Below are 25487 nucleotides of genomic sequence, written 5' to 3' on the forward strand. Positions count from 1 at the left end.
ACTAATAGTGAAAAAACTATTTTAAATGTCAAAGCTCTTATTCGTGTTAAAAGCAATTAATTTTTTTCCATAGGCAACAAAGTTATTTATTTAGTACACTCTGAAATCTTCCTTATGTCACCTCTTCAGTCCTGTGAAAGAAAGCTAATGAGATGGGTTGCACCATATTTTAATCACATCCTTTTCAACGTATTTCTCACCATCAGAAAACATCTCTTTCTTCTATTAGGACTTTGAAACAAAGAACATGCTAAGTAGGAAGCAATTATTCTTTGGATGCACTCTATCATTTACCTTTACACAGAAATGATAGGGAAAGGAAATTTAAAATATCTTTTCAAATATTTTTTTAGAGGGAAAGGTATATATAAAGCTTAATAAAGTTCACCTTATCCTACATTTGTCCATACCAAAAAAATACCCCTAAAAGTGCACAAAAAACCCAAGTGTAAATAATCTCTACCATTTTGGAGTGGTGAGGAAGGACATCTGCAACACCATGTGAATGTTCAGGAATTTACCTAAGCACTTCAGTAAAAATCTCTCAAAATAAAACTACTTCATTAACTTCATTAACATTTGATTCAAGCAATATGAAGGCCGGAACAACGACTGCACTAGCTGGTAAAGGGAAGACGTAAGTATTGCTTTCGGTAGCATATGTTAACAAGGTGAAATGCTTTTCAATACATTCAATGCTTTTCAATACAATTCGGTTTTTGCCTCCTACACATTTTTAGATTTAAAGTAGTATTATTCCCATTACTATGAAACATACCTGAAGCTGCATAGAGTCTCTATGCTGGCTAAGTTGTTCCTGTAGTTCATCCATCTGCACAGTGAGTCTTTCAACTGCTTGCTGTTTCTCCAGAAGTCTTTTCTCTAACTCACCTATTCTAGTTTGACACATCTTATCATCAAGCTCACTACATTCTACAGCAGAATGTACTGCAACTTTCTTCATAAGAGAAAGAAAAATGATTTTAGTCACCAACACAAAGCATCATTTCCATTTTATGGCAATTCTGAATACAAGTTGAGATGAAAGCTTAAAATTCTAGCAAATTTATTTTAAAAACTGAATCAACATTTAAACTATAAATAAAGTTTCTGTTATATGAAAGTTCTTAATTCTTTCTAAAATTCAGATACTTTTTCTCATGGGTCATATATTTTCACATGATACTTCAAGGAGCAGATGTAAACTAGGGAGAAGATTTGCACCTCTACAGCACCAAATGGTTGCAAAGAGCCATGCTGACACATTTGGGGATATGAAATACATTCAAACTTACAAGTTGAGGGCACACTACCAAAATTAAACTAGGTTTTTATTGCTCTCTGTGATGACTGTTCTCTAGTTCACCCATAGGGTGGACTAGAAAAGAAAAAAAAAAAAGAAAAAAAAGAGTTCTTGATTTGAAATTAAACTCAAGCACAACCAGCGATTGCAAATTAATATTCAACATAATTGAGTTTCTGTGGTGTTTAACAGCAAAACAAAAAGTAAATGCAAAGAAGAAATTGCTCAAATTAACAGCGCAGCTTCTTAGGAGCACTATCATTACAATTCTATTGGAAAAGACAGTACATTATATTTTAATTATGTTTTGTTCTTAATATATGAACCAATACAAGAAACAAGCTTACTTTTCAATTAAGTACATCTTTCAAAGTTCTCCAGACAAGCTCTATGATTTTAGTGCAAACAATTCTCTTACCAACCAATTTTGCAGCTATACACCCACCCACCCACACACATATACAAGCACCAGTTTTAGACTGCAAAATAAAGAAATCACATCACTTAACATTTTATAGCAACGCACAAAAACTAATCTATCTATATACAGCATTTTATTAAGCTACATTCTTCCTTCACATACATATTAGCACCTTTTACAAAATAGATATTCTTTCACACTTACTTCAGCTGCTGGATGGATCACTGTATCCTGGATGGACAAATCAGCACTCCACTGGTAAACAAACAAAACAAATACTACATCATGACCATTTTTTCCAGGTACGTAAGGAAAAGCATGATTATTTTGGAAACATGCTAAGTGTGAGCCAGCAAAATCCATGACAAAACAACACATAAGTGACAGAAGACGACTGACTTTAACACTAAACTCCATTGATCATCCATGGTCTCATAAATCATAGAATCATCAAGGTTGGAAAACACCTCCAAGTTCATCCAGTCCAACCATCCACCTACCACCTATGTTTTCCATTAAACCACATCCCTCAGTACAACATGCAAACATTTCTTGACCATCTCCAGAGACAGAAACTCCACCACCACCAGGGCAGACTGTTCCAAAGCCTGACCACTCTTTCAGAGAAGAAGTTTTTCTAATGACCAACCTGAACCTCTCCTGGTACAACTAGAGGCCATTCCCTCCAGTTCTATCACTAGTTACCTGAGAGAAGAGGCCAATCTCCACTTTGCCACAACCTCCTTCCAAGCAGTTATAGAGAACAATAAGGTCTCCCCTTAGCCTCCTCCTCTCCAGACTAAATAATCTCATTCCCTCAGCCGCTCCCCGTAAAACTTGTGCTCCAGATCACTCACAACTTCATTGCCCTTCTCTGGACATACTCTAGGGCCTTAACATCTTTCTCATACTGAGGGGCCTGAAAGTGAACACAGCACTTGAGATGCAGCCTCACCAGTGGTGAGTACAGACGGATGATTACTTCCCTGCTCCTGCTGACTGCACTGTTTCTGATACAAGCCAGGATGCTGTCGACCTCCTTGGCCACCTGGGCACACTGCTGGCTCATTCTCAGCCAAGCATTGACCAGTACCCCCAGGTTTGTTTCCTCTACAGTCTTCTAGGCATTCTGCCCCAAGCCTGTAGCACTGCCTGGGGTTGTTGTGGCCAAAGTGCAGGACCTGGCACTTGACCTTGTTGAACCTCATCCCATTGGCTTCAGTCCAGCTATCCAGCCTTCCAGATCCCTCTGCAGGGTCTTCCTACCCTCACGTAGATTGATGCTTCCTCCCAATCTGGTGCCATCTCCAAACTTACTGAGGGTGTGCTCAATGCCCTCATCCAGGTCATCAATAAAGATATTGAACAGGACGAGACTCAAGACTGACCAAAATGAAATAAGTGCAGAAATTTTAGAAGTATTATGAATGCCTAATCAAAACTTATCAAGCTAAGACACACCACTGAAATTTGTAGGCGTTAAGGAGGAGTCAAGATGTGACAGGATAGGACCTCCACCGCTCTGCTGTGTGGGTCATCACGCGTGCTTAAGGGGCGTAGACGAAGCACGTAGGGTATATAAATCACTATTTAGTCACAATAAACGCCATTTGCAGCATCCTCATATTGGTGTCAGTGCTGTTACGGTCCTAGCGAGGGGAGATTGCTAGCCCCCAGCAGACCAGACCTTGAGAACAGGGACAACACCTTTGCAATCCTCACGTTACATTCAAGATCTCCTGAGAGTTCTAGGGATACCTCCACTACAGAACAGATGATAAAACACACAAACAATTTCCTCCATTATTTCGGGTTTGCTAATACATTAGTTTGATACTGTTGTATATTCTTATAATATACCAACAGCTGGACAGCTTTTTATGCAGAAGGCACTGCCTCCCCAGAACTCACAAACCTTCACAGAGAAAACATGCTGAAGCACAGTCAGAAAATAGTTTCTACGTAAATCCCCAGACTGGGATAAAGTTTGTGGTAGCCATAGTTACCTTGTAGCTTTTAAGGCTTGTGAAAGTACTAGCCAACCACTTCTAAAGCAAGAAATTCCTACTGAAATATTGTTCAAAACTACGTTATTTTTATTATGAGAGAGAAAGATAGAAAAAAGCATCCACAGTTGATGAAAATTTGCTTATGAGCTGAAGAAAACAACCATTCAATTCAGGCAACTATCAGTAGATTTACGCTAATCTCAAGCTATATCACAGGCTATATGTTTCTGTATTTACTAACAAGACTACCCTCAGCACTCACTAAAGAGCTACCTTTGACAGATCATTAGCACAAACAAATCAGGCAAACCCACAGATACAATTTAAACAAGTTTGTCAGACTGTAGTAATGTCTATGCTGGCTTGGCATGGCAATATTTGATAAGAACATGCTCAAAGATTTTTTCCTCCAGAAAAGGTTAAGTACATTTGAGCCAGCAAAGTGACATATAACCAAGTATTAAAAAGTACTGATACTTTTGCTAATCTATTATGCATTTCAGATTGAATTTGCCATTTCATGGATCACAGCCAGAGATTCAAAAGCATGACAAAAGAAGTTCAGTGCAGCAAAAGCTGGCATGATAAACTGAAATCTTTCAATTACAGACAGCTCTTTGACAAAACAAACCATCCATTCCATACAGTAAAGATGTTTAGATAAGATTCAGTTAGTAAGGGGAAAAAAGCCTTATTTATTTATTTTCCCAATTAATTATATAATTTTTTAAGAAAGTTAATTACTACAAATGCGAAAAGCCATCTCACTTATGTCTCAGTGGCAGCCAGCTGACAGCTAACACCCAATTAAGCAAAACAACCACCTGAGATACTTTCTATCTGCAGTTGGACTGAAGTGGAAACACAAGAAATACTAAGATTTACCTCTGTCTCTGTTGTTGTCTCTAGGAAGTTGGTGTCTTCGGCCTTACTCTTTATACCCTTACCGACATCACAGCCTGGGGCCATTACTGTGTGCTCTTCCTGTGGAACGTCATGCGTGTGGACAGACGAGCCCTTCCTCTTCGGCGTCTTTTTCTGCGACTGCGTGACATTGCTTTTTGCTTTGCGTTCTCTGAAGTGAGCAAACTGTGCATAAAAGATTGGAATAGATACAGGGAGAGGTAAATGAGAAAAAGGTAGCAGGACCACAAGATTAACACACTCATAGGTGACAAAGAATATCCCAGCTTGATAAAATATATACATCTGCAGAAAAACTGCTTGATCTTCTTACTTCCAACACATTCAGAATGCACCAGATATCTGTGCAACTGAACAAGAAATCTCACGCTAGTACTAAAGACTCATTTCAATACAGGAATCAAATTTTACTCAATGACATGCAAAGTTTCAATGACAACCCAGAATTACGGAAGACAGATTAGAAAAGGAACAAATTGTTAATATATTAGAATCGTTTGGGGGGTGGGGGGAGGGTAGGAAAGCAGCCTTTCTGTAAGACAGGCAAAAACAACAACCCTTAGAAATGCATCTAAATAGATCTTTGCCAGTCTAAGCATTAAGACTAAAATTAATGGAAGTGAATCCTCATGCTCCTTCCCTGCCACCCCCTTAAGAGAATACAGCAAAACTTCCTAGCCAAAAAGCAGACTACAGTACATAAATAGAAAATTAATTAAGCCAGGTCATTTTAATTTCTTCTGTTGAAAATTCAGATGCTCTACTTTATCAGACTATCACAGTGCAGCGAAGCATGAGGGATTTGTAAAGAACGTCACTGACAGAATTTATTACTCAACTTTCCTTAGCACCTTAAACTGCTTAGAAAGGATTATCTTATTTTCAACTCTAGTATTACATTTAGGCAGCAATTCCAGGCAGCATCTCCCTCACAGCATAAATCCAGGTATCCCCCTAATAGGGGAAAAAGCCTTCTCCAAGGTTTCAGCTACAACTACATTGTTAGCGCATCCTTGTGATGAGATAGAACAGATAGTGAAAATGATGATAGGATGCAAATGGTCCCAACTGTAAAGTTCTACCTGCAATATAAATGAGAATACACTGTTTCCTAGCTTGGCTTTCTTGCAGTACAGCAACACCACAGAAAAATCCTTCCACTTCCCATGGCTCAGTTAGGCTCTCTCCTTACACACGTGTCAATGTCACTACAGATATTTCTGTCTGACAGCTCAGCTCAACAGATATGCAGTACCTCTCAGTCTGATTAAAATGCATATTTGCTGAAATACACCAGTTTCTTACCAGTATTGAAGCTGTTTGGAAACAAAGAGCCCTTTTTAAATTGATTAAAATCTGTAGTTTTCATAGTTCTTAATATTGAATGCAGTTAAAGCAAAGATTGCCAGATGCTGTATTGATTTTCCAAATAAGCAAAATGGAAAGACAGCAAAAGACAGTAAATAAAGCTGTCATGAGACAAACAGCATCCTCTGAAATCAGTTGTTAACTCTAGCACTTACTGATGGCATTATATGTCAAAATAGCTATTACACCAATTAAGCTGATAACATGGGCAACAAGGACAGAAGAGAACCTGCAGAATAATGGGAGAGTGGAGGAAGCTGATGAAGCAGATAAATAGGAGTAAAGGAATCAGAAAAGATAAGAAACAACAGGCAGATAGGGTTCTCATCCTAGGCATCCATCAATGACTTCACAGAGGAAGAGCAAGAAAGATATTTGGGATCAAAATATCAAGATTTTCCATAACTGAAAATCTACACAAGTAGAAAATTTTTAAATACACATCTCAAAGATAAAAAAAAGCAAGAAACAACGACAGCAAGATCCACTTACTTTGTCATGTTCACGTGCATTAAAAACTAGGAAAGCAAAATAAGTATTGAGCAGAAACTAATTGCTCCAAAATTCCAGAGAAATACTAGAGTTGTTGTCCCATGAAAGCATCTGGGGTCCAACACTGCAGATTTCTGGAACCACTGGGTGGGAAAAAGTGTTTTTTACGGCATTACCAGGTTTCCAAAGTTTTTAATTGGCTATATGAATTTAACACTCATTCCAATAGCACCATCATATATGCAGACAACAAGTAACACAAAGCAGTGCGTATGCACGTGAAGAAAGTAGATGACAAGTGATCTATCCCTCACCAAAACAAGACCCCTCCATGTCCTTTTTGATGGGCCTGATTCGCAGTTTTGTTTCTAGCAGAACCACAGCAGAGAAAGGTTTACTTTTAGCTAGAACTCTGTACACCGTTGTCCCAGCAGCAGCATCACACATAGCATGCCAAGCAGCTCTTAGTGCAGAAGAACACTGCCTTTCCACAGCTACTGGTGTATTTGCACCTCACCAGTAGCAGACAGGTAACAACAGCAACCTGGTGGTACTAGGGCAGGCCCCAAAAGCTGTCTGTCCCCACGGTGGCTCACCACAGGGCAGACTTGCACCACAGCACTCTCAGTGAGCTGGCACCAAAACAAAAAGCCCAGAACAGAGTATTCAGGTTTTGTTACATTTCCCAATTACTGCTGTGGCTAACAGTATTCCATTTATTGGAACAGAAATTTGAAGAACCTGACACAATCAGTGTGTAGCATCTGCCAAATGATGTCAGCTTCCAATTAAAATAGAAGTCGAGATATTTGTTATAATTTGGTGGTAGCTCCAAAAGATTTCAGTGATGGAGTTTTTATTCTCATATGAAAATAATAACAAGCACTGTGTTAAAGAGGAAAACACATACACAACCTCTTCCTAGGTCATTACTTAGCTAAAGATCCATGGATGAGAGAGGCAAAATAAACTATTTGCATGTCTAGGTTCAAGTAGTACCAGACACTTGGTTGCCATGAGAATGTGGTCATGCTAACTAATTGCTTGCAATACATGACAGAAAAAGAACAAGGAAAAATGCTTCCTTCTGCTCTCTTACACAAGAGCTTCCAAAAACACAGCTACCCAAAGGAAGTTCTGAGCAAAGTCACAGCCATGTAGCCCACCTACATCCACATCCAACTGTGGGCTTAAGGATCTGAGGAAGATCACTGAGTAAGACAGAAGGTCCATCTCCTCCCATTGGGGCCCATTAGTTAGAAGCTAGCACTCCCAAGTTCAAGCATGTAATTAAGGACGAAAACACAGGGCAAGCACAAAGAAATGCTAGGGACTAGCTGAACATACCAAGAAATTTACAACTCATATTTGCTTTCCTGTGCCAAACATAGTATCTTCGTGTTTAATAACCCCCACTAAGTATTATTTCCATTAATTTGCCCTGGTGCTTTAAAAAAAAAAAAAGCCTTCTTTTGCCCCCATTTTGCTAGATAAATAATGGAAGGCCATGATATTTTAGCAAGCAGAGGAAGCACTACACCCGTTTCTGCCACTTCACACCTTCTCCTCATGGCACATTTCCATGCAGCAGCCATTGAATGAGCTGCCAAAGATTTCTTTCTTTGTTTTTAATGGTAAGATATAAGATATTAAGCACCTTACTTTATTTAAAAATTTATGAGAAAAAAAAAAGAAGAAAAAAATAAGAAGATATAGCACCACACCACTGTACAGCCCCTGCCAGCCTCTTCCAGCTACAGTCCCATTGCCATCCTGGCAGAGGGAGAGAAATAAAGAATCATAATACCCCAAGCTGGAAGGGACTCATAAAAATCATCAAGTCTAACTCCTGGCTTCACGTGGGATCACCTAAAAACCAGACTATGTCTGAGAGCACTGTCCAGACACTTCTTGTACAGCAGCAACCTTGGTGCCATGACCACCACCTTGAGGAGACTGTTTCAGTGACCAACTACCCTCTTAGTGAAGAACCTTTTTCAGTGTCCAGTCAGAACCTACCCTGTTGTAGCTCCATGCCATTCCCTCAGATCCTATCACAGGCAGCAGAGAAGAGATCAGTGCCTGCCCCCTTGTTAGGAAGCCATCAGCCGTAATGGGGCCTTCCCTCAGTTTTCCCTTCTCTGGGAAAAACAAACCATGAGACTTCAGTCGCTTCTCATATATTTTCTCCTTTAGAACACTCACCATCTTTGTAGCTCTCCTTCAGAGGCTCTCTAATAGTTTTATGTCCTTCTTTGAACAGTGGTGCCCAAAACTGCCCACACTATACAAGGTGAAGCCACACCAATGCAGGACAATTAATTCCCTTGACTGGCTAGCAGCAGCATCGTGGTTATACATCCCAGACTATGGTTGACCTTACAGGCGGCCTGGGCACACTACTGACTCACACTTAATTTGCCATCAATCCAAATCTCTTTGAGAGAGCTTGTGGCCGCGGGCTAGCATACAGTTGCCTCATTCAGCAGTAACTTCCAAAAGCGTACGGCAGTACCAGCTCAAAAAACAGCAGAAATACCGAACAAGAAGCGGCACAGCACCACAAACTGGCTTCCTGAACAGCACAGTCACCAAAACAAACCTCAAGTCACAGAATCACAGAACGGCCAGGATTGGAAGGGACCTCAAGGATCATGAAGCTCCAACCCCCCTGCCACAAGCAGGGCCTCCAACCTCCACATTTAACACTAAAACAGGCTGCCCAGGGCCCCATCCAACCTGGCCTTGAACACCTCTAGGGACGGGACATCGGTAGCTCCCAGGGCTAGTGCACACCAAGCTCTGGCCGTACAGGCACACTCCGCAGCGATGTAAGGGAGCAGCGATGGTGCACACAGCCCGCACCCACAACCCTCCCTAGCCCCCAGCAGCCCCGCGGGGTCTCACCGGACAGCCGGCCGCCCCAGGCCCGCTCTGGCCGCAGCCTCGCCGGAGGGACGCAGGCACGGCGCCGGAGGAGCACACAGTTTCCGTTCCCCGGGTTCTCCCTTGTAAAAGTACTTTGAGAAACGGTAGAAACGCGAGAGGGAAAAAAGAAACACCAAACACAACGCAAACAAACACGGACCCGCAGGGCAGGGAGGAGAACGCCCGCTCTCCGCCAGGCTGCTCTCCGCCCGCCCCGCAGCACCGAGGCCCACAGCCCGCAGAACAGCAAGGCGCTGCGCCTCACCTTGGCTCTGCCAGCCTCCAACTTGCGCGTTCGCGCCTCCTCCATCTCCTACAAGCCGCAGACTCCCGCCACTCCGCACATCACACGGCGGCAGGCACACAAGTTTCGGTCATGGCCGCCCCGCGGCTTTCGCCCCGCCCGCTTCTACTCAACTGACCAATCGCGAGGCGGCAGCTGCGGACTCTGACCAATCAGATAGAAGAGATGGACCGGCCTGCCGGGGAAGGAAGGAAGCTGTGCGGGAATTGGCGAGAATCGACGTGCCCGGAGAGCCCGCCGGCCAATGCCGAGAGAAACCGTTATCCTCGCCCCGCCCACTCCCTCTAAGTGACTCCTGGGATTGACAGCGCCGAGCTGCGGTGCCTCCCCCATTCCGACCCGCTCCCGCCAGTGCCCGCCCCACTTCAGCGGCCGCCAATGAGAGGCGCCGCCTGCTGCGGCGCGCGGTCAGTTTCAAACGGGAGGCCCCGCTGTGGCAGGCGGGAACGAGCGCTGCGCCCGAGCCAATGGAGACAGGGGGCGGCGGTGCCCGGGAAAGCAGCCCGCCACTCAGCGGCCGCTGTGCTTCGGGTGCTGGGCCGCGCATTCCGGCCGTGCTGCGGTGCGGTGCCACAGCTCCACGCTGCCCGGCTTTGTTGCGGTAGCTGGAGGGAACTTGCCTGCTAACGAGGGGGGAATAAGGTGCACTATTCTTTTAACACTGAGGCTAATTAACTTCGCAGTCATCTGCCAAGCCGGTGGTCTCTCCATCTCTTCAACTCGCTGGACCAGAACTAAAGGTTAACGTGAGAAAACACGTGCTTTAAACACATTTCCCACCCTAACTCAGTTTGGAGGTGATCTGTTGTTAAAAAAAATGGCTTTTCCTTTTCAAGAAGCCTGGAAATGAAAATGTGTGTGGAAAGAATCACAGAAAATAGCATTTCCAGAATCAAAGAATGCTCTGTCCCAACCTTCTGCCATGACTGGTTGTCTCCATCATCTTTCATGTTGTTTATAAGCTCCCCTCAATTACTGGAAGACCTCAGTAGGTCTCTTCAGGATCTCTCCAGGCTGAACAAACACAGTTCCCTCAACCTTTCTTCATAGGAGAAGTGCTCCAACCCTCTTAAAATCTCTGTGGCCCTCCTCTGGACCCACTCCAACAGCTCCGCATCCTTCTCATGCCGGGGTCCCGAGCCTGGATGCAGTACTGCAGGTAAGGAATAAAGCATTCTGTAGCAATCTTTTTGGTCTGACGTGTTATTTCTATGTAAATATGTCATCATAAAACAAAATAAATGGGAAAAAAAAGAGAGGAGAGGAGAGGAGAGGAGAGGAGAGGAGAGGAGAGGAGAGGAGAGGAGAGGAGAGGAGAGGAGAGGAGAGGAGAGGAGAGGAGAGGAGGGGAGGAGAGGGGAGGAGGGGAGGGGAGGGGAGGGAGGGGAGGGGAGGAGGGAGGGGAGGGGAGGGGAGGGGAGGGGAGGGGAAAGGGAAAGGGAAAGGGAAAGGGAAAGGGAAAGGGAAAGGGAAAGGGAAAGTAGACCAGTAAACTATACAGGGATATTGGTCCAGAAAGTGAGAGAAGCTCCTGAGACAGTGCTTGGCCACCTCCTGCCCTATTAACCTTTGGCTATTTTCCCCCAGGAGCATTTCCAGGTGCCGTGACTACATAGCCAGGAAGCTAAGTTTCTTCCCAATCACTGATAGAGAAAGGGAGAGCCTGTACTATGAAATTTCTCAGTTTAAAAGCTTGAGTTGTTGATACATTCTGAGAAGTAAAAGGAAATTGGAGAGCATGGAACAAAGAATCTTCTTAAAAGAGAACACATCATGGCGTTTGCCCTGGCAATTGTGTCAAATTAGATGTATAGCTTGAATAGATTTGCTTTAAAATAAATTACTGCTTTTATTTATCATTGATAAAACCTGATTTAAATAACTAACAATAACTACATAACTCATGTTTTTTTGGGTTGAAAGCTTTTTGGTTTACTTGTACTTATTTATTTAAATAACTAACTTGTGCTGTATTTCCTTATATTCCTGTGTGTTATAATTTCGGATTTCTAGTGCTAGTCTAACTAAATTGCCCTCAGAACAGCAGTGTTTGAGAAAGCCCCTCTTGGTTAGGGTGTCTGCTGTCCAGTAGTCTGTCATCACTGGACTCAGAGCGCAGAATTCATGTTTTGTGCTGCTGGAGCAGCTTTGCCACGTGCATTTTCTGCTGGAGCCTCTCCTACCTGACAACTGTAAAAATTGTAGAGGTTGTTTACAACTTACCTCAGTTAGCAGTAGGACTAACAGTACTGTGTGAAGGTCCATCAGGTCACAGTATCTTGCTCAGAACTCCAGGAGCTACTGCAACCTATCTGCAAATGAATGGGCAATATTTACAGAGACTAGTGGTTTGTCACTGTCTTATAAAAAGAGTTAATCGTAAGAATAATTTGTTTCAAACTGGATTCACTGCTTTCGAAAATAATAGTAAAAAAGAACATTGCACAACGCACAATGGCGTTGAATAGCTCTAACTGTAAAACATTTTTACCCACATATTTAGCTTACAATGCAGACAGGTTTGGGTCTTTTTGTTTTTTTGGTTTTTTTTTTGTTGTTGTTGTTTGTTTTTGTTTTTACAATATTTACAAGAAAAAGCATCCTCCTAGTCTGTTGAAAATGGTCTCTAACAGTGGAACAGCCTTCAGTTCTTCTGCTTCTGGTGTCAGCAAGTATGCTGGTCCACACAACATGGAAGCCAGGAATTAAGTGAAATGTCTTCAAGATTTCTTCTGCTTCAAGCTCCAAAGTGCAACGTGAGAGCTCTTGGCTGTTGAATTGCAGCATTACAATTGGCAGAGGGAGACAACTGATTGGAAGGAAATTACGTGTACTTGTCCACTAGTGAATTTCTCTTTATGTGTTTGTTTCTTTTTTTTTTCCCCTTCTTTTAACCCTTTTAATAAATAAATAACTTCTTCTAAGAATAAAATCATAAAAAGTCTAACCGGTGGAACCAGAGCACAGGAGCTTATTGTCTCCTGATATTTCCAGGTGTGTCTGTTTGGTTCCTTTTCTAGCATGTTTTATTAAAATAGTAATTAAAATCAAGGCATAAAGTATCAAAATCAATAACAGACATCATAGAATTGTAGTCCTGGTTTGGAGCTCACCATTCCTGTATCTGGAGAGGGATCTGATCCGCCTGCAGTGTTCATCGCAACTGCTTTTGTAAATTGTTTATAAACACATTCTATGAAAGCCCATTCTGTGAAAGCCTTTTCTTACGTAGCAACTCCATCACTTATCATATTGTATAATTAACAATTTTTTTGCTTGTTTTCACAGGTTTTCATTTTCCTTATTAAGCCAAATGTTTCTTGCTCAGTCTTTTCAGACAGTAAAATAAATTGACTGTGTCCTTAATATTCTTTCATTTACATTGCTAATTGCCTCCATCTCATCATTTAATTAATAAATTAAACAATGCCCATTCTTCAAAGTTTTTCTCAGATCTTGTATTTTGTAAATCTACCATTGCTACCATCTTTTCCCCTGGACTTCCTTTCCCTCTGATGCTGCTATGTCTAAAATTAGACAAAGTGACTTCAAACTATGACTTCAGCACTGCTAAACAGAGCAGAATAATTACCTCCTGTGAGGTGTACATAATACTCCTGTTAATATTTTTCAGAATTAAATTTGTCTGGTTTTGCTTTTTTTGGATCTTCATGTTCATTTCTGATCCTGTTCTGTTCATGATGCACAGAAACACCTTTTGTACAAGGCCCTTTTGTGTGTGGCTAGCAGTCTGCTGGTAAGTCATCAGCAGGTTGGAAGATGTCCCTGTAGCAGGGATCCCACTGTAACCAGAGCATCCATAAGTTCTGGAAAGCATTTTTTAGCAGACATTAGATTTTCTCTGGGATACTGTCACATCAAGCAAAGGTTTCTCTTTCTGTCCTCTAACAGTCATCAAATTTACTTAACACTCTCAGTACATTTTTAAATAAATACTTCAGCAGGGCTGTTTTTGTCAAGCTTTCTTGTCACCCTCTATTCCTATTGCAATGAAGGGTTTATAAAATTAACTAATATTTTAAGAAACAATTAGTGGTAAAACATCTGCTCAAAATTCCTCAGTGATTAGAAAAGTTACTGTAAAGCCCCATCTGGGCAGGAAGCAACAGTTACTGCAGCATCAGTAATGACTAATAGCAGGCTTGTTGCTATTGTGGTTGTCCGGAGACACCAACTCAGCTCTTGCTTTGCTACATCACTGCCTTAATACTGCAGGCAACTCTGGTCACTGAGTCGCAGAAGAAATCACGAAATAGGAAAGTACAAAGAGAACTCACTAGGAAAAACATGAGGCATACAAACAGTCAGACAAACTAAATCTGATTGAAATTGCAACTGTTGAAGAACCTTCTGTGGGTGGCTGATGATGGAGTTCAAGAGATGGATGTAAGAATCATCCTTGTGGGCACTACTGTTACGCCCTCCCAGCCTCTTTCTCTTGACTTGTGAAATCAATGAAGAAGGAAAATCTGCCATTTGAGGAAGAACAGAAGATTCTCTAGCTTAGAGAAGTGACATCTGAGCAGGCATGTGATGATTCGGGAATGTAAGCCTCAAACCATAAGCATAAAGTGCATGGAGAACAGTAATAAACTATGTTGTATAACAGAAAGTTTTTAGATCGTAAATTTAGAAATTTAGATTTAAAACAATCTAAATGCAAATCTTTCCTTTGTTTCTTTCTTTGCCTAGGTAAACTTCTATACTTAAAACCTTTATTTGCATAACAAGGCCCATGCTAAAGTTAAGTTACCTAGGTAACTCCTTATCAAAGATTGTTGCAGATGACAAGAGGATAAAGGGATCAAAAACATGAGTTAAAGTACAAAAAACATCCCCAGGTTTTTTTTCTATAAGCCACAGACTGTTGGCAGGTGAGAGTTTTCTGTTCTGCCTCATTGCTCTTAGTTGCACAAGTGAGCCAAAGCAAGCTGAGCCCCACGTATAGCAAGGTGCAGCTATATTTGGAACCCCCATATCACAGTTACTATAATCTCAGCAGCATCTGTCTGCCTGTGTACTTTTAAGGACAGATTGTACACACATGCTGAGTGGGTCACAGCTGGAGGAGGTGATCTCTGCTGCTCCCGCATAGCTGAGTAGAATTGTCTGTCTGCTCCTTCAGCTGCCTGCAGGGTCTCAGCTGTGGCTTTACCATGGCCTTTGAATAAGGATGGGATTGTAACTTTGCTTTCCTAGATGCAGAGCAGAGTATATGTAATTTGTTTTTTTTCTCATGCCTTAGCATTGGTTTTATTGCTGTCGGTGACAAATGTTGCTTTGCTTTTCATGCTGGAAGGAGAAGGTACCGCAGAGACTGCTCAGGAGATGGTAATCAAAAGGATGTCAGAACACAATCTCTTTGCTGTTTTACTCATCCTATGATCAGTTCCAGCTATTCTCCTTAACTCTTTCAAAATTTTTTAATTACTATCTGATCATGAAAATCCAGATGAAGGGCCGTGTCAAAAGTGAATGGACCCTTAGTAGTCCAATAGGTATTGTTAAGATGTATTAATCAGTCAGATCATAATCTGACCTTTGGCACTGGGCTTATGTTAAATATGTATGTGTACAAAGATTTTGTCTTTTTTTCCCCCCATCTCCTAGTGTGCCAAGCATTTTCTTCACAGAGGGTAAACAAGTACCTGCACCTGGAGATTAAATTGTTTATGCTGTGGATTGGCATTACGAACTTAGCAACCAAAGTACAGGAACTAATCTGAAAGGTATGTAGAAGACTACACTAACAACACAGAGGCTTAGAGACACTGCCAGTGAGAAGTTAGCAACCATTAAGGACAGGCAAATACTCAAGCTGACCAACTGTTATGTGGCCATTACAACCTGCAGCACAAAAACACATTGAGAGAAAAAGCAACAAGATCTGTGTCTTTGTTATTGTGGTACATATCTGTATTAATTTTTACCTGACAGCGAAACTGAAGCATTTATTTTCTTCTCTCATTTCTCCCAGTCTTGGGTTTTGAGTTTTATTGTTTTGTGGTTTGTTTTGTTTATTATTTGTTTGGTTTTTGTTTTGCTAACAAAATTCTTCTATGAAGATTGTGGAGTGGAAGAAAGGAGCACTGAAAACTTATCTGCATTTGCTTAGCTATTTCATATGCTCACACTTGCCTGCTCTTTCAGAAGACTACTACAATGACAGATCCTTCAGTGGTGGATCGTGTGGCCCAGCTAAAATTCAAACTCCTAGAAAAGGTAAGTTAATAATTCCACAGTGGTCACCTTTGCTCTGCTTTTGTGGCTACAGTCATTTAAGTATAAATAAACACTGTGTCTTAATCATATTTCTACGGAGAAACAAAAAGGACCTGCAGCCAGCTGAGAATCTTGTTCAGATGCAGAGCAAGTTGCATCTGTAGAAATATGATTGTTTAATATACAATTAAAATTTAAAATACAGCTATCCAAAGCGGAGTAGTTTGTCTTAGATGTGGCAGTAATTTGAGGACACATCTTTCACCAGTATGGAAGTAGGTAGAACTCAGGAGCCAAAAGTATGCTTGTGCTAAGGAAAAGCTCTTCAATTCTGAGATCAGGTGGGCACAAAGTCCATCTGGTCCCTAAGGATCAGAAAGTTTAACATAACAGCACGACTGTTTGGGAAAGAGACTGGCCCAAGCAGGGCAGAGCCAGAGAGTGTGGCTGGGTTCAACCAAATGTTCAGATTCATCAAGCAAGCATATAGCATTAAGGAAGGCCCAAAGTCAAGATGAAAGGTATCTGCAAGTTGGAATCAGAGTTCCTGAAACCCATAGCCAGTCACAAGCTTAGTACTGCATAAACTGAAAACCAGTATTTGTTCAGTATAGCCTAGACAGGACCTGAAGATCTAGAACTGAGATTATAAGGACAGCCCAGCATGTGGGCAGGGGATATAGATGGAAGTTCCAGATGAGGCTGATCAGAGCCACTTAAGATTATTAGTGCACTGAATACCCAAAACTCTAGAATCAAGTTCCCCATGTGTTCTAGCTCTCTGCCCTACAAAATAAGTGATGCATAAGTCTCCTGATTCACTGTGCTATCAGTTCCCATGTCTGAGATGGCCAGACCAGCAGGAAGCATGATTATTCTTTTGCTGCGACTAAATTTATAGTGAGACTGTAGCAGAAATGCTACAACATGGCTTGAAACAGCAATCAAGCACCTGGTTGCAAGGCAGGGCCAGCCCAGGGTAGCTCAGGTGCATACAATACACCTTGGTGGCCAGAAGGGGTAGAGCCAGGATCCACCCATTCCCAGACCTTATTTAAGGGTTGGTAGTGGAGGAGAAAGCATCTGTCTTGAGATCCTTGCATACCTGAGGTCTTCTAGAGGTAAGCAGCTTTTTTTCACCTTAGTGTCTACTGCTGTTACATTTGAGTAAATCTTCGCTCTCTGCAGCCTGGAGTTTTGTTGCTCTACTGTTACTGTTGCATTTACCATTGTGTTCTATGAGACTGTTTGTAGTTCTGTGGGGTTCTATGCTTCTTACAGACCTTGCTAGCTGTGATTTAGTAGAACTGTCCCTTGTTTCCACTTGTGATTTATTTTCTCTATCCCAAACCTATTTGAATTGCTATAAGCTTTTCTGCCTAACTCGCAATTGGTTTTCTATGTGTTTTCCCCTTCAGAGACTAGAAAATGAACAGAAGAACCTAGAGAAGATGGAGTTACCTCTCCCTACAGCAAGTAAGAGAGAAGCATTTGTTCTGGTTATGGACTTGAAACGGAAAGGGCTTAGTGATGCTTTCAGTCATGAGTTCCTTGATAGATCACGCTGGGTGATCCCATATCCTCTCTAAAAGCCAATACAGGCCTCTGGCTCTGAGTGCTTAAAGGCCAGCAGTCTTGGTAGTTGGAATTTACTCTGTTTCAGCATCTGTGGCAGGGACACTTTCTGGTGGATGAGAAGAATGATCCAAACTGATGTCAGTACTGTCTTTGCTTGATCCAGGCATCTAAATCTGTATGTAGCCTGGGGAATAAGAAATTGCAAATGTAGTTTTCAGTGAAGCATGAACAGCAGTGATAATCTGTATATGAATCTCCGTCCTAACCAAGCTGGTACATCTTAGAGGAAACTCCTAAAATATCTTCCAGAATTAATCTCATAATGCAAATGTTATAGTAATCTTATTCTTGCGATCCTTTAAGAATATAATAGTCTTTTCCTCTGTTAGGCAACAGACAAGAGGATATGCTTCAAAGTGCCTTGAAGCAAAGGAAAAATCTCCTGCAGGAGCTTCAGGTAAGAGCAGTACTTGTTGTCAAATGTGACTGTGTAAGGTGTGTGGTTTAACATGATGAGTGTAAGAGTAGAATTTGAAGGATGAAATCTCATGTTACTTTAAACAAGCACTGAGCCTTTTTTTTGTGAGAAGTGTGGCTCTCAGTAGAGAGATGGGGAGAGGCTGGTGGGAAGCTGAACAGGACTTCCTCCACATTAGCACACAAAGCCTGCACCCACCTCGGTCACCTAGTGTGTTGATTCTGTTTGTTGTAAGCTGCCATATCATAAACTCTCTGGATTCCAAAATGCAATCAAAGTACTCTTTAATGTTGCCAAAATAGGGACAGCTATTACTTAAGCATCATATGTAGAGAGTATCAAATATTAATGAAATATTTTCCTAGACTTTCAGCAGTTTGTTCTTCACTTCTTTCCACTCCCACTTCTACTGAAAACTGTATACCCTCAAGATATGCAGGAAAAAACACTTGTTTCAGCTCTGACTTCCCTTCATGCAACACTCACTTGTGGTCTGCCTGTTACACAGCAGTTTCTTCAGGAGTGTTGTAGGTGAGGAAAGCTGTACTTTGCTGCAGATTCCCAACGGCTCAGCCTATTTAATGAATGCAGCAATACTGCCAGCCTTTCTGTGACCAGATTTTCTTCAAAGAAGTTACCTGATTTTGCAGGAGCAGCACCTTCTGGAAGAGCTGTCACAGCCTTCTGCGCCAGCTGGGGGACAGTATAGGAACTATAGTGCTGGTCCCCCACACATCTACCAGATACCTTTTCCAGCACCTCAAGCTGAAACACCAAGGATTATCCAACAGGTGGTAAGGATCATCACTCCTAGGAAACATTGGCCAAATCCTGCACTGACTTCTCCGTTTTCCTTTCTTATCCAGATGCCTCCTCAACCTGCCACTATCATCCAGCAGCTCCCGCAGCCACCTCCACTGATAGCACACATCCCCTCTGCCCAGCCCTTTGCACATCCTCGCTCTGGAAGCATTAAAGAAGGTACCATTCACTAGGACTAGCTGTCAGCTCCCACTACCAGGAATACCCAGAAAAGGTACCAGGTGATACTCACAAAAGGTGCCACTGCAAAGGGAAGAGGTCAGGGGACCTCTTCCAAGCATCCAAGTCAGTGATGTGGTCTGTCAGTGATGTGCTCTGTCACTACTGGGCTGCTGTTGGGACTGTGGGAATTGCACTCTGCAAAAATAGAGATGAGTTTTCAGAAGCTTTTGGACAAATTCTTCTTGCTAAAACAAAAGAAATGGGACTATAAACTCAGCAAAGCAAAGTTGAGCTGTCAGAAAAGCTGAGGGAATTAAAAGCTGCTCAATCCAAGGCGTTGAGTTTACCAAGGTCAAACTCATCCAAATGGATGATTCTAAAATTCACAAACAGGCTTTTAAAATCCATTTTTTAATTCTTTTTGTCCCATCTTAAGCTGCTGTTCAATTTCCTTAGAGCAGTGTAGGCTTTAAAGTGCTGTTTCTGGGGGGGGAGGAAGGGGAAGGCAGAACAGCTGAAAGTGTTATTTCAAGTATAGTACAGTGCTAAGGACAAGAGGTTTTTTTTTCTGAACATAGATGCAACTGTGAAATGATACCTGAACAAAAACTTAGGTTGACTTCCCTGGCTCATCCCTCAGTCAAAAGGGTTTGTTATATCACAAAGAAATATCCAGTTACTAAAGTGCTATGTTTCTCAATTATTTCTTAGTTTAAATGGCTGGATTTACTCAAATAGTAGTTTATTTTTGTAAATGAACTAGTTCAAGCTCATGCATTACTTTTCTGAAGTTGATATATTTAAAATATCTTTGGTATGATCAATTAAAAAGAGTTGCTTTGCTTTTCTTCCTCTCCTTCCCCCACTTAATACAAAGGATGTGTACAGTGGAACTAATTATGATCCAGCATTATGTTAAGTGGATGTGATGCATACGCAGTGGACTCTCAAGGTGGCACTGCAATATTATGTAGAGCTGAGGAAACCTCTAACGTGGAAAATGATTATCTTGAACCAAAGCTGTGGAGAGTGCCACATAGCTCCAGCCCATGTTGGAGCAAGTGAGAGCTCCAGTGCACAGCTTTTCTCCAGCCTGCCAGTGATTGTATCTACAGGGATGGGCTTGCAATGGTACTAACAGAAGATGCTTCTCAACAGCAGCTTGTTTGTGAAGGGTGGGGGAATGGGAGATCTGGTGTGGATGGTCTTTTGCACCATCTGGGCATGTAATGCTAATATTTGCATGTGTCATTTTCAGCCACTGCATCTCAGCTGCATTCATGAGTTTGCACCCTGGAGGGTAGTTCCTACTGAGATACCTCTGCTGCTTGTCTGTTGCTAACAAAGCTCTTACTTTCTTCATTTGGATGACTTCTTCCCAGATATGGTGGAGATGATGCTGATGCAGAATGCACAGATGCATCAGATCATCATGCACAACATGATGCTGAAGTCTCTCCCACCGATGGTGTTTGCACAGCCTGCCAGACCCGGCTATCCACTACTTCAGCAGGTAGTGTTACTGAGTCCAAAGGGCATCTCTGTTTGTGTAGGGCAATAGTTGTTATCCTGGAGTGTGCGAGGACTGGACAAAAAAGTTCTGCTGCCCAGGGTTTCCTGGAGGTTTCACATAGGTCCTTACATGTTGCTAAGCAGGACTACAACAGAAAATGTTTCACACACCAGTGCAAACTGGATTCAGTCTGGCTCTGGAATGTATGTACTAACAGACATGGAACAGATCTACACTGAGCATCTGCTGCTGCACTTGGGAGCCTAACTCCTGTTGACTATTGCTGAAACTTCTGGTACAGCATCTGTAATGATGTCCCCAGGTGTCTTCAAAGTCCCAGTAATTCACCTCTAGTCAGCACGTAGCAGTATGGCTCAATTTCTGCCTGTTCACTGCAGGCAACAGGGGAATACTTGTTACAAATCCTGTAACTAGTGAAATTTGACCTGGTGGTTCAAAACCAGCTGGATCTGAGGCTCAGATTTTTGTGGTCACACTTGATTGGCTCTAGTTACTGTCTCTCTGTAAATCAGATATGTCCAACCTGTGGAGCAGCCTGAGCATGCACTCATTGCTCAGCAACAACTGAACCATCATATGCTGCTGACACAGTGGTGACAGAAACCAGGGTGTGGGGAGAGCAGTGCTATGCAGTGTTGCCTCAAGTAATAGCAAATAATTGTATGCATTCTGATACATTGGCTAAACCCAGGGCTTGGAACAGTGAAGAGTATGCAGCTATGCTTTCCATTTTGATAAAGGAATTAGAGAACAGGCTTCAAAAGAATTGCAGAAAAAAAACCCTCTTTTATGTTTGCAACTCCATTTTCAGTCAATATGAGCACATTACCTAGAAATTTTTGAAGGGAAAGTGTGGAGTTGCGATCAGATACTCAACTGAAAAATCTGATTGTGTCTCCTTACCAAACTTTCGTAACCCCTATTTTACTAGAGAGAAATATCCTTTCTTCACAATAACAACTTGTTCATGTCATGACTCTGGCAGTGCGTAGAATTATTGTCAAGGATGGAGTACAGGAAGAGTAATAGTTCATAAAAAAAAAAAAATCTCTGAGCATCTTGAGACCTCACTAAAAATTGTAGTAATTTCCATCAAACCAGAGTGGTGCATTAGTTTCACAAAAACAAGGCCAAATATCCCACTAGTTCTGCTTTTGTTGCTCTCTTTAAAAAAGTTTGATTTATTTTTCTTAAAATATTTTGTTATTTATATATTAACAATATTGTATGTATTACAAAAGGTACTCTGAAAGTAGTGCCTCCTGTTTTATGATGTTGGCCTATGATGTCAGAGGTGAATGTTGGTAGTATGGGAGAAGAGACAGCCTTCTACCAGTATCCTGTTACACATTGTTACCATTTGACAGATAGCAGCAGAGTGGTGTTCTGACAGAATGGTGTCTGACCTGGAAGTACATCTAACATTGAATTTCTCCATGTGCAAAAAATGGCACCCATTGACATTCATCAACACTTGCTGAAGGTTTATGGAAACCAAACACTGGATGTGAGCACAGTGAGGTGGTGGGTAGTATTCTTCAGCAGTGGCAATAGTGGGTCACCTCTGGTGGTATAGATTTCTATGAGTACAGCATGCAGGTTCTTGTTCATCGCTGGAGAAAATGCATAGCTAATAATGGTGACCATGTTGAAGAAGTGTTTTAGAGCTGAAAATTTGTCCTATCAAAGGGTGTTATTGTGCTCTTTGTGTCTGTTGTAATTTCTGTGGAAATAAATAGGAGGCATTACTTTTAGAGTAACGTATATGCGGCCCAAGACAACTCCTGCTTGCTCAATGCAGCCCAGGCAAGCCAAAAGGTTGGATGCCCATGCTGTCAATCAATGACTAGCAAGGTCAGGAAGGACAGGTTTTATAGATATTTGTTTTTAAATCCTCCTAGGGTTTTTTCCAAAACACAGCAAGTACTTAACAAAAGGTAGGTAATTTTGAACATATTCTTAGCTGCACAATCCCTATGCTATTTTTTAGCAGGATGCTGTCTAGCTCCTTAGTCATCTTAAGTACTTTGGAAAAATGTATTTCTAGTCTCTACTCTGAAGCATTTACTATCAAAGCAGCAAAGATCGTTAGTCTTTAGGGACTAGGGATATCTCTTGTCTTGCAAAGTCTTTCCCTGTACTTTTTCAGCCTCTCTGTTTTCAAGCTGATAATGACTTTTCCCCACATTGTGAGAGAGATTTCTCTTCTTTTTCTTGGAAAATCAAAGTAGTGAGATAGTAAGAAACCAACTCCCATACTTCTGCAGTAGTTGCCCAGTTCATTCACACCTTTCCTACCTGCTACTTATGTAAGGGCAATAAATAGCTTAATAGTCCCTGTGGCCCACATTAAACCGTGCAGTGAGAAACACAATCTTCCATAATCCATCCCTGTGACCTGTGCAGCTGGGAGCTGACAGCTTTTGCACCTGTTGAGACCAAATGTCTGCCTGAGATGGAAAGCCTTTGGTAGCAGCTGCTTGCTCTCATGTTTCAGGGTACTGACATCTTGGGAGGCAGCACCATCACAGCCAGCATGCAAGTGATAAATTTGGTATGGAAATGGAAGGCAGCGTTGGTATTTCCTCAGAAGTGTCAGAACTGTGCTGAGCATCACCTCAAGTGAAAGGGAGGCAGCAGAGAGACAGAGCATGTCCCTATAGTCCCCCACCATCCTTCCTAGGGCCACCAAAACCCCTTTGCTTATCTCCATCAAGGACTTGCAGCTCACCACTCCTGTGGCTGTGAAAGCAGATCGACCCTGGCTGTCTGCAGTGCATCACCACCACCACTACTCTCCCCCAGGGCTGCCCCTGCGTGCCATACCTGCTGGGCTCCTGATGCCAGGTGAGGGACGGTCACCTGCATCCTCAGCCCAGTGTTGGACCAGCAGCATGCTCCCAGCTATGCGGATGTAAGTTGTTGGCTTGCTGTGTTATGAACTGTTCAGCCTGCTGAGTAGGGGCTGTCTATGCTTTGCATTCAGGCTGACATTCCCCATGGGATTTATATTCTTACAACACTGCTGAGATCCTCAAGTGGAAGTGAGTAGATTGCTCCTCCTAAGGCTCACTTGCCTGAGCCTTCCCTGCACCTGGAATCTTGACCTGGGCTATTTTCTAGTGCAAGTAAATGACACCAGGGCCTGGTGCTTGAATGAGCACACGAGCAGACCCACTGCTCAGTGACCCGCAGCCTGCTAATGGCAAGGTGTTGTGGCTTAACTAGATCTGAGCAAAGAGCACAGTGGTCTTGCTAACTATGTCATGAGGAGTCAGCAAAAAAGGCATGGAAGCAGCAGTATTAGGAAGTTCTCACATGCTGAAGGTGGGACTTTCTTCAAAGGCACTGTGCTAGATCATGACTAGGTGTCTGGGGACTTTAGGACAGGGAATTGCTGCTTTCATGTCTGTGTTACATCTTTTCCAAAGGCTTTGTGAGCAGAAGGAAAAGATAGAAACACATCCTCTGGCATGGGGAACCTACCATCATGGGTATCTGTATGGCCCTCTTTAGCATGGGATTTGGACTGCTGAAAAGATTCTTTAATTAATGGAATTGCAGGGGCTATACATTTCTACCCCTTCCTCTTTTACATGCTTTTATAACCTCTACTGATAAAGAGCTCTTGGCTCCTTCCAGTATCAGTGCAATGAGCTGTTGCTTAGCTGTTTCCAGAAATCAGTAAAATCATCTTGTCGCAGCTTTTAAGCTACCTTTTCCCTCTTCAGCATGAATTATGAGATCCTACGTATCTTTGTTTTTATGCAGCTGTGACAAGCATGTTTGTTGGCCTTGTTGTGTTTGGTAATAGCCATTTTTCTTATTGCAGATGGCCCACATACTGATAGCGTGTGTTCTTCTGAAGGTGGACAATTGCATTGCTGAGTTCAACCTGTTTTTGAGCTGTTATTAAATAATCTGATGGTCCGTGCATCTGCAAATTATCCATACAATAAATGAGCAGAGAAAGACTGGAGATCCACAGAACAAATGTACCACATGCCTGTAGTCTGCTCACCCCTTTCTACCAGTGCAGTTGTTTCATCTTCCAAACCCAGAGCAACAACAGCACCTCTCTTTTGCCTTCTTTCCAAAGAAACAAGACATCTTGTCCCAAAGAGCCTCAAAGTGGTCCTGGGACATGAAATAAACATAACACTAGTATTGTCTAAACTACTGCAAAGGAGTGTGGCTCACCTTCAGGACTGAGTACTTCGGAGAAATGCTCCTTTGCCCCCTTCATGGGGGTGGGGGGGTAATGGAGACTAACCCAGATTTCATGAATGGAGCTCAGTTGCCAAAACTCATCAACCAAAGCATTCCTCTTGTAGTGGGCTTACATGGCAAGGTTTTGGTAGCAGGAGGGCTGTAGAGTGACCTCTGAGAAGAGCCTAAGAGCATGTAATTTTTTGGTAAAGAGGAGCACTCTGCCCTAATTGCTTTAGATGGGCTGACAGAGATTGTAGTATTTAAATAAATAATTTTCAGTAGGGAAAAGAAGAAATAAAGTAGCTCCTCCAATCATCACATCTGATCATCTCAGTGGAACATTACTACCCTCAGATCTGCAGTGTTCTGCCCCAGGAGGGCTCTCAGTCTCTTCTGAGCCTCACATCCATGATGCTACCCAAGGTTTTCTTTTCAAAGAGCTGTTGGAGGGTGACTTCAGCAGCCTGAACTTGTGTATATTTCTATATTTCTCAATCTTTCTCTTGCATTATCAGGGTTTCACCTTGGGGAAAAAAAATGAAAAATAATTAAAAAAAAAAAATTCCCCAGGTCCTTCCTTGAATATTGGCATGTGTTTGTTTGTTTCCTAAGGAACATAAATCACACTTTTTCCTTTTTTATTTTTCCTACTAATTTTCAGTTGCTATGCATTAAAACCCATGCCATCCTGTTCCTTTGATTTTGTTTT

The 25487-nt window shown here is 42.2% G+C and overlaps 2 protein-coding genes across 22 annotated transcripts in view; one reads left to right on the plus strand and one right to left on the minus strand.

Annotated features, from left to right (window-relative positions):
* Positions 1–9874, minus strand: part of PCNT (pericentrin) — a 95182-nt gene extending 85308 nt beyond the window's left edge. For 10 of the 12 annotated variants that reach the window (XM_085228001.1, XM_019616816.2, XM_019616815.2 and 7 more), the window contains exons 1-4: positions 9711–9871; positions 4619–4822; positions 1929–1979; positions 779–958 (exon numbers count right to left, since the gene is read on the minus strand). In XM_085228001.1, coding sequence (XP_085084127.1) covers positions 779–958; positions 1929–1979; positions 4619–4822; positions 9711–9755 — 480 coding nt within the window. In that variant the 5' untranslated portion in view covers positions 9756–9871. Of the gene's footprint in view, positions 1–778; positions 959–1928; positions 1980–4618; positions 4823–9710 lie in introns of all 12 variants that reach the window. The other 2 variants (XR_002116428.2, XM_085227999.1) reach the window with 2 other exon arrangements.
* Positions 9875–15411: 5537 nt separating this feature from the next.
* C7H21orf58 (chromosome 7 C21orf58 homolog) lies at positions 15412–25351 on the plus strand. 10 transcript variants are annotated; one of them, XM_085227831.1, is made up of 9 exons: positions 15508–15676; positions 15921–15992; positions 17411–17468; positions 17960–18027; positions 18699–18842; positions 18915–19029; positions 20415–20545; positions 23284–23480; positions 24399–25351. In XM_085227831.1, the coding sequence occupies exons 1-9, from the start codon at positions 15602–15604 to the stop codon at positions 24412–24414; spliced, it is 876 nt and encodes a 291-aa protein (XP_085083957.1). In that variant the 5' UTR covers positions 15508–15601; the 3' UTR covers positions 24415–25351. The 10 variants fall into 10 exon arrangements, with proteins under 10 accessions (XP_085083960.1, XP_085083957.1, XP_085083958.1 ...); XM_085227832.1 differs by having other exon boundaries at positions 18699–18839; XM_085227834.1 differs by lacking the exon at positions 15508–15676 and adding an exon at positions 15412–15499 and having other exon boundaries at positions 18699–19029.
* Positions 25352–25487: the final 136 nt, after the last annotated feature.

This window comes from Meleagris gallopavo, chromosome 7 (assembly GCF_905368555.1).
Source record: "Meleagris gallopavo chromosome 7, MGAL_WU_HG_1.1, whole genome shotgun sequence".
Classification (NCBI taxonomy): Eukaryota; Metazoa; Chordata; class Aves; order Galliformes; family Phasianidae; genus Meleagris; species Meleagris gallopavo.

What these genes read in the sequence shown, in the direction of transcription:
- C7H21orf58 (XM_085227828.1), top strand. Translation starts at nt 15,602, where the DNA reads ATGTGGCCATTACAACCTGCAGCACAAAAACACATTGAGAGAAAAAGC. An exon ending in TCTGTGTCTTTGTTATTGTG is followed by an intron (nt 15,677 to 15,920) that starts GTACATATCTGT and finishes CTGCTCTTTCAG; the next exon opens with AAGACTACTACAATGACAGA. An exon ending in GTTACCTCTCCCTACAGCAA is followed by an intron (nt 17,469 to 17,959) that starts GTAAGAGAGAAG and finishes TTCCTCTGTTAG; the next exon opens with GCAACAGACAAGAGGATATG.